This window comes from Hydractinia symbiolongicarpus, chromosome 3 (genome assembly GCF_029227915.1).
Source record: "Hydractinia symbiolongicarpus strain clone_291-10 chromosome 3, HSymV2.1, whole genome shotgun sequence".
Lineage (NCBI taxonomy): Eukaryota > Metazoa > Cnidaria > Hydrozoa > Anthoathecata > Hydractiniidae > Hydractinia > Hydractinia symbiolongicarpus.
In genome coordinates, this window is record NC_079877.1 from 22,896,219 (window position 1) to 22,904,806 (window position 8,588).

Below are 8,588 nucleotides of genomic sequence, written 5' to 3' on the forward strand. Positions count from 1 at the left end.
CTGTCTTAATACTCTTCTGTCTTATTATATGTCTTTTACTATTACTAATAACTATGCAAAAGGTCAAAAATAAAGTCAAAAATAGTCCTTTTGTTGTTTTCGTTATGGTGTAGTGCAAAATAATTTTCTTATCATGGTTGTTTTTCAAAATGCCTTTAAAAAAAGTAGTTTTTATGTATTTATTCTGCAATATTGATGAGATTCTTGCATTAAAAACGAAAATTTTGTATGTCATTGATATACAGGGAATAAAAAATGTCTATCAAGGTTTTTGGGATTTTTTAAAAATCTTTTTGCACTCTTAAGATTAAGCTTTAAAGATTTCCATCTGACCTTATGACATTGTCATTGATGTTATAAGGTAATAAGCATTAATTAATACTTAAATATTGTGCAAAATTACATAATAGCAAAAGTTTTAATAATATCTTTTATATGTATATAAGATATTATTAAGTTATTATATTTTGTAGTTTAAGAATGATCTTTTCTTCAATAATTCTTTATAGGTAGAAATGTAATGTCAGCATTTTTTAAAACTTATAACATAGTTTAAGTAGTTCTGTGTCTGGTAAATCTAGTTTTATTTTATTGAACGGAGTTGTACTGATAAGAGGGCTGCCACAATTTTATATGAATTTTGCTTTTAAAAAATAGATTGTGTTAAACATTTTATGCTATGTAAAGAATGCATGAAAGTGCTGAAAAGAAAAACTTACAATGTTATGGTTTAACTAATATGAGTGGTAAAGTTTTGCGACAAGAAGAGACATCTTCTGGTTACAGCTCAAGAGAAAGCCTTCATGAAGGTGCAAAACAACCAGCTGTTCAAGACAGTGAATCCAGTTGTTCGTGCAAGCGTTCAAATTCCAGCAAATCAACACAACGATATTATTCTCCATCATCGTTATCCGATCTGGACAGCATCAAGAAGAAACCATCGTCGAAACATTCCCGTAGTGGTTCACCAAGCCTATGCTGTAGTCAGAATGGATCATTGCATCGGGTGAATGAACAATTGCAGCTTCAAAACCGGCTTTTAGAAGAGCAGAATCTAAGTTTGTTGGAGGAACTGCAAGTATCCAGACGATTTTATCAGGGCACATTAGCCGACTTAAGCTCAAAACTTTCTGCAGGTATGTATATTATTCAAATGAAACTTTAACGTTTTTGTTAAAACTGTAAGCCTTAAAAAATCTTTGAACGCTGTTAAATTTGTAAAGGAGTTTGATGATTTAGATATACTCAGTGGAAATTTACAAAACAATCACAGTAATCTTTGTAAACAATTTTAAGTGAAGGTGTATGTTTTTTTACTTGAATACTCGTATTAAATTTTAAGAATGTTCATGGAATTAGTGTTGTGTATTCTTTTCCTGTTTACAGCTGAAAATCGGATTAAACATTTAAAAGAAGTCGTGAGTACCCAAGAAGAAGCAATTGGTGCTCGAAAGGTTCGCCATTTCTTATACAATTTTTTTATTGCAATTCTACTCTCCATGCCTCAAACGTGAATTTTTCCTTGATGTAGTCTTTACTATTGTAGCTACAGTGATTTATATCTGTAACGTTTGTAATGTATTATATGTGTAATAATTGAAGTTTATTCAATTGTTTTTAGGAAGATACCGATGTTAGTATCAGCAGTATCCCTTCTTCACCAAACCTCCAACTAGAAACACCTGTCTTTGGTAGACGAAAACAACACAAAACAAGCAGTGTTGTCAATTTTCCATCTTCACAAAGAAACCGAGGTTCATTTTGCGACACGCCTCAATCAGTTGTCTCTGCTGCTGGCAGTATAGTGTCGGAGTGTTCTGGTCGGACAAAACGCAGTCCATTGCAAGGAAAGAATTTTGCTCGCATGAAGGAGGTATGTTGAAAGAAATTATTCTACAAAATGTAAAAACTGGAATAGAACAAGCTCTACAAGTTTAATTATTTGACTTTCTTGAACGATCACCACCAAAAATTCAATTGTTGTTCTTTGTAATGGGTTTTTTATGATCTATATTTTCTCTAGGAGCATCGAGGATTAAATTTTCTTTAGGAAATATTTTGTCGGCATTAAATTTTTTGTTTATTTCAGCATCTCTTGGAAAAGAATCAAAATTTAAAAACCGATATAGAACTTCTAAAAGTGAAAACAGATGTACCGCGGTCGGCTTCTGTTCCAGTGCTATGGCCCGAAAAATCTCAAGTTTGTATATACTTGACTAATTCTCCATTTTGCATATTTTTTTGTACTTCCATAAACTTCATTTGTTTGTTACCATTTACATAGGAGTTGCCGAATATCAAGCAGTCAAATAAACCAGTTAATGCTAAGAACTGTATAGATGAAAAAAACCCTGAAAGTTCTTATGCAAAGCAGGTAGGCTGAGATACACTTCAGACATATAGATCTCATTCTCACAAACAACATACCCCTAATTGCAAACTAGTGTACCTTGAGCACATACTTCTTTTGCTTCTTATGCTGGGGTTCATTTTTAAATCGAAGAAACAGCCATGATTGACACCGTTTTTAATAACTCTGGGAAACAAAAGTTTTATAGAGTAGAAAAACATTGTGTTGAAAATTTAATTCGTTTTATGGTTCTATTTTTATCGTGGCTAAAATGTATGTCTATGCGAGAAAAACATTTGTGCTGCGGTTTTAATAAATATTTGTGCAGGAAATAAATACAGCATGCGTGCGATGGGCGAATTTCCGTGGATTTTTCCACGGACTACAGACTAGTTTGTTATAACACTTTAACATATTTATCAACAATTCTATCTGTCACTACTTAGAAACAATTAGAAACTAACGAAAACATAATTTTTGTTTAAATCGTTTTCTTGAAATATCGTAAAAATTGTAGTAAAAACCTTTAAAACGCCCAAACAATGGCGAAATTACCCCTTATAATTGTCACAAAAATGGCAGGCATCCTGATTAGCCCCAGCAGTGGTTAAACTCTAGTGTTTGTGATTTGTTTCTTGCTTCTAGGTTGCCTCGGAGTCGAAGAAAAAATCGAAAAGTCGACACAAGCCACGTTAGTCTGGTCTGGGAAATTATTATTTAGTAAACGAATGACGGTAACTGTACAGTTGAACATTTTTTTCCGATAATTTTTTGCAATGTTTTTTTTATTTTACCATGACTTGTCAAAAACACGAAAATTTTTACATAGTATTTCCTGTGGGGTTTTGAAATGTATTTGTGCCAGGTTGCTTTATAAAACGTTAACGATTGTAGAGTTGGATAGAGGAATGATTTGGGATATAAAACCGATAAAATTTACTAGTTATGTTCTTGTTAACCAATTAGCATTTTTTAATTTAACAACCCTTCGACTTCTTGCTAAAAACGTATAATTAAAACCCGTTAACGTTAGAAAGTTGCTCATACTAAAATGATTTCTCGTGTCAAAAACCACAAGGTGGCCCTCGTAAATACTGCACGGGACTCATTCTTAAATTTTGACTCAATCTTCAAACCGCCCTTCCCTAGGAAAATTATTTGCTATTAAAGAATTTCTTTTCAGTTGACCTGTTGAAATGTTTTACGTGACTCACAGAAAGTTCGGTGAAAGGGATTTTAACTTCCAGAGGACTTGGGTTTTTACATTTAAAGTTTTTTACAATTTTGTTATTCACTGCTGAGATTTATACTCGCAAAAATTGCGATTATCATTCGGAACAAAGTTTCTGGTTCTGTAATATCTTTTCTTTTATTTGACGTGAAAGACTTACGTTAAAGCAAGTCTTTCAAAATGGATGTTTTTTATTTATTTATTAGCGTTAGTTCTGCAAAATACACAAATGTTCTGTGGATTGTTAATGTTTTGTTCGAAATGTAATTTTTATCTAAGAGCTGTCTTAAAATGTGATAGCTTTTACCTAAAAGGTGGAAAATTTCGCGAATTTTATACATTTTTATTTAAAAGAAAGGAATTGAATGAAGGAGCATGCAGTTGCTTGAAAATATCGTTCGGCATACGCTTCTTTCCTTTCCATTCCAATTTCCCGTTGCTTAACACACCTCTGCAAAGCCAACAAATTTTTACAAATTTGCCTTCCATCTAAATCATTACCAGTGAAATGTCCGTTCCTTTTCCATTTCGAAATTAAAATTCCGCGAATATTTTGTCCCTTAAGCCACCTTTTTTTATATATTTTTATATATATTTTTAATTTATACTCTAAAATGTAATTTTATTCAACAGCTGTTTTCTGTTTCTTTGTTTCTTTTAGCCGATTTAATTTTCGCATTAGACCGTGACGTCAGCAAGATCTCAACACCATAAAAGTGCAGTTGTGTGGGAAAAAAATGGCCCACTCGAGCGATAAGTTTTTTTCTCCTCGCTTTTTTTATTTCGTCTCGATAAGTAAAAAATATTAAGAAAATTTTTAGTGAGGCATCCAAACATATATTTTTTTTCATTCTTTTATGAATATAATGTGATAAATTTATATTTTGTTTTCTTGTACCCAACTCTTAAAACTAGTACAAAGTATACCACGGCACTTGTAAAACTTCGTTTCTGTCAGACTTACCCTTCTACGACGGTGACGGAAATATCTAGGCAAAATTCGGGCAAAAACCACAGCTGGAGCGAAAATATACTTTCCCCTTCAAGAAATAAAACTGATTGCGAACCTTCAAGTATTTTTTTGCTGATGCTTTTGGTAATAGAAACACCGATCAAAGAATTGACTATGAAAGAAGAAAAATTCTGTTTCAGTAGAACAAACAAGAGGTTGATGTTTAGATAACTCATGTCTTAGTATAGGTTAACGTTAGACTTTGTTAAAATCAGAACGATAACATGATGTTCAAACAACAACTCGACTATAAAATCTGCATTGTCAATTCTTCTTTTACCTTGCAATAAGGGACCCCTTAAACATGGTATTCGCCCCGGAGCAAAACGCACCCCTGGACAACTGGAACCCTAGGGTGGAATTCACCTCGCTTACGGTAAAAATCTTTTATGTGGTAACACACGTATAAATGTTTACGCCAGGGTAAGTCCACCCTAATTTTGCCCCGGAGCGAAATTTTACCTCAGGGCTACTAAGTATGATTTTAACGTGTAGGAAAACCATTAAAAACGCCACACGTGGATTTAAAGGTGATAGTGATAAACGAAAACGTGGACAGCCTTCAAAAAAAGGCTGAGAAAGAAATAGGGTGAAAGCCAGAGAAGCAAATCACGTGACGAAGGCTGAGATTAGATATAGCAGAAGAAGAATCACTTCTGGAAATTGTGAAACGATAAACTTGCTTCTGCGATAAGGTGGACGAACGTTACAAAGAAAAATAAACAAACAAAAAAATAAGTGAAAAAAATTAAATGCCTGCTGGGAAGTATTATTACATCAGCCGCTGGATCGGTGACGCGCGCAAATTAAAAAAAGAACTGGGAGAGAGTAGTCTTGTTACGCTTGGATAAAGCCTCGTACATTGAAGTTAGAACAAACGTTAAAAATTAGAAAAACTTCACTGAGAACACCAAACCTTGTGCAGAAGAGAATGAAAACGGTTAACTTTACCGAAGTTAAAAAATGGTTAGTATGGAGGTTAAAAAATCGTATCGCTTTGTGGCAAAAGGATATAAACAACATAAAATTCAGTTGTGGCAAGGGAGGCTTTGCCCTTTTATAACCGTTGCACCGAATTTGCTGTTAACAATAGTAGAAAGAACGTTTTAACAACATGTTATTTGGATTTCTATTGGTAATAATTATGTAAGAATTGTAATGAAAGGAAAGAGAAATTTGGGATGTGTAGAACAACTGACATGCAGAAAAAAGGTAATTCCCGAGATGCAAAAAACCGATATTATTAATTTGGTATTTAAATATAAGATTCAAAACCGTTACTCTAACTTCAACATCTACGAAAAATGAACATGCATAAAAAATGGAGTCGTAACGGCAAAATTGGCGGCAAAAAGCGTTTTTGTTTTTAAATGTGTTAGCCAAACATAAACTGCGAATACGATGTGGTTGGCTGCTTGAGTGAATGAATATGCATGGATTTAGGTTGGCTACAAAGGAAAAATTTAAATTTGGCGTATGTTTAATTTTGCGATAAGAAACTGCATTTAATTAGCGTAGATTAAAATTTGGCAACGGCAAAACCTCATATCGTATGAATGTAGAATTAATTTACCCATACCAACCTCGTCATGTATTTTTGTCTAGTTTTTTTTGACCTATCGCTCTACAAAATTTAAGTTTCATTTTTAGTTTTAAGGTAGAAACAAGAAGCCCTGGGGGCTCTAAGAATTTCCGCTCGCTACCAAAACATTTGATCACAACCTGCTTCTTCATTGTGTTATCGTGCCAAACATTCGAAGAGGTTTGGTGCATGAAGCTCTGAAGATAAAGCACACAAGTGACATTATATCTTACAACAAACGCAAACAAAACGAAACGTGTCATAATAAACTTACATTTTAAAAGAAATTGCTAACAAAAAATACAGCCTTTCATTCATGGTTGAAGGTCTTGCGATTAAAATGCTTACTTTCTAAACGGCAATTAGTTGACAACAAAATTTTGATGTCACCATCATGTTCAGCATACTTTTTCTGTTAACTGTGCCAAATTTTGTCGAAAACAAATACCAATTTGGCCTGAAACGTCATTTAGATGACTTGCCAGTACTTAGGGAGTTTGGGTACGAAGTTTAAATCTGTGACGTTGCAATTGACCATTTGGGACAGGGTTAGTTAGTCAGTTATACCAATGCTATCCTCCTCTCAAATGAACGTGAAATCCCAGGGTCGATATTTTCTCAAAAAATGCTCCTAAAGAAAAAAACGACGGTTTTAAAGAATTTCATACGCCTTCGGGCGCGGAAATTCAATAAGGTAGATGTAAAAAAAAAATAAACAAATCTTGCTCTTTCTTCGATTAAAGTACAAACATGACATTTTCAGAAAAATACTTAAGTTTTAAATTAAAACCAACATATATTTTTCTTTTTAATTCTTGTTGTTATAAATGTGAAAGAAAAAGAGAGAAAAACGAAAGTTTCGTCGAAGTGTGTACTTAATTCATAACATCCAAATTTTTTTTCATTTTTTTAATGTAAATTTTGACATAAAAACCGAGGAGTCTGATAAAAGATTGCAACATATGCAAAGAAATGTTGCAACATTATGTTCTAACTTTTGACAACTTTCACAAACTTTCCTTATACGATTCCCCGTTGGAAACACAAGCAATACTTCATAGATCAAACGTAAGTCAAAATTATTCCAAATTTTATTAACAAAAACAAGGCCGTCAATATGATGCTAAAACTGGGGTGGGAGGGAGGAGGGGGCATATTTTAGTGACGAAGGAACTCCCTAACCATCGTGATTGGTTTCGACGCACATGCAAAAGGGCTTATATTTCACATTTTTAAATACCTCAAATGAACTCTCCCAACCCATTTCATGCAACTTTAATTAAGTATAGAGTGTTTATTTTTGACCAAAAGAGTAAGGAATGTATGTTTCAAATTATTACACACAAATCATATGAGTCATATTCAGTGTACTGAATGTATACCAACTAAACATTTATCAAACTCTTATTTTTATGTTTAAGCTTGAAAACAATATGTTACCAAGAGTATTTAATAATATGTTTCGGAAGATACAACATAAATATCCATCCAGATTTTCAATTAACAGTTTTTTTCAACCTAGGATTAATTATACAATCACAAAGTTCTCTATAACTAGCAGAGGACCTAAATTGTGGAATACATTTCTTGATAACGACATAAAAACTATTACATCACTTAACGAATTCAAACATAAACTAAAACATAAACTATTGACTACTGACAATCTATATTTATTTTAGAACACATGACAGTTACAACGTACGACACATATAACACAACTTCTCATCATCTTCAATGCTAACCTTTATATAGGTTGGGGGCTTGGTGATAAGGCTATTATAGCCTTCTTCTCGCTCCTGCCTTTTTCTCCCTCTCTAGCTAATATTTTTGGCATATGCAATCCTATCTTTAGATTATACGATATAATAGCTTAAGATTTGTATTTTATTCTTACTAAAAACTGTAAATTCTTCAACGGCGAAATAAAAAAATAAAAAATGAGCTATACACTTTTTTAATAACAAAACGTAAACTATTCAGAGAACAATATATTTACTTCCTTGTAGCTACATTTTGTATTTTACAATCATCTGTAGTAATTCGCAAAAATTGTTCAACTTGTTCATTGTGTTTCGATACAAACTTATTCCCCACTTGACTCATAACTAATTCGTCAGTTAACTTTTCATACGTAAATAAAAAATTATGACGTCACTTAAAGTATATCCGCCATTCCTATTTTTTTGTTAAAAAATACATTATATGGCAAAAAATTGTGTGCCTATGTTTATTTGGGAAATCGTACAGTTGAGGTGGGGAATATGACGCTAGGTCGCAAATGTTTTTGCTGCGGTCAAAATACTGACCGCGTTTCTTGATTGGTTACTTCTTTTTCTTTCCTCGCTTGGTCATTATCGGGAAATTTTTGTTTTGAGTACGAATGACCTTACTCACCTGAACAAATTTAATT

At 32.9% G+C, this 8,588-nt stretch overlaps 1 protein-coding gene across 1 annotated transcript; it reads left to right on the top strand.

The window, feature by feature from the left end:
- The first annotated feature begins 489 nt into the window (after positions 1–489).
- LOC130636274 (uncharacterized) lies at positions 490–4,461 on the top strand. Its single transcript, XM_057445943.1, has 6 exons — positions 490–1,136; positions 1,387–1,454; positions 1,622–1,873; positions 2,090–2,200; positions 2,285–2,374; positions 2,996–4,461. The coding sequence occupies exons 1-6, from the start codon at positions 689–691 to the stop codon at positions 3,044–3,046; spliced, it is 1,020 nt and encodes a 339-aa protein (XP_057301926.1). The 5' UTR covers positions 490–688; the 3' UTR covers positions 3,047–4,461.
- Positions 4,462–8,588: the final 4,127 nt, after the last annotated feature.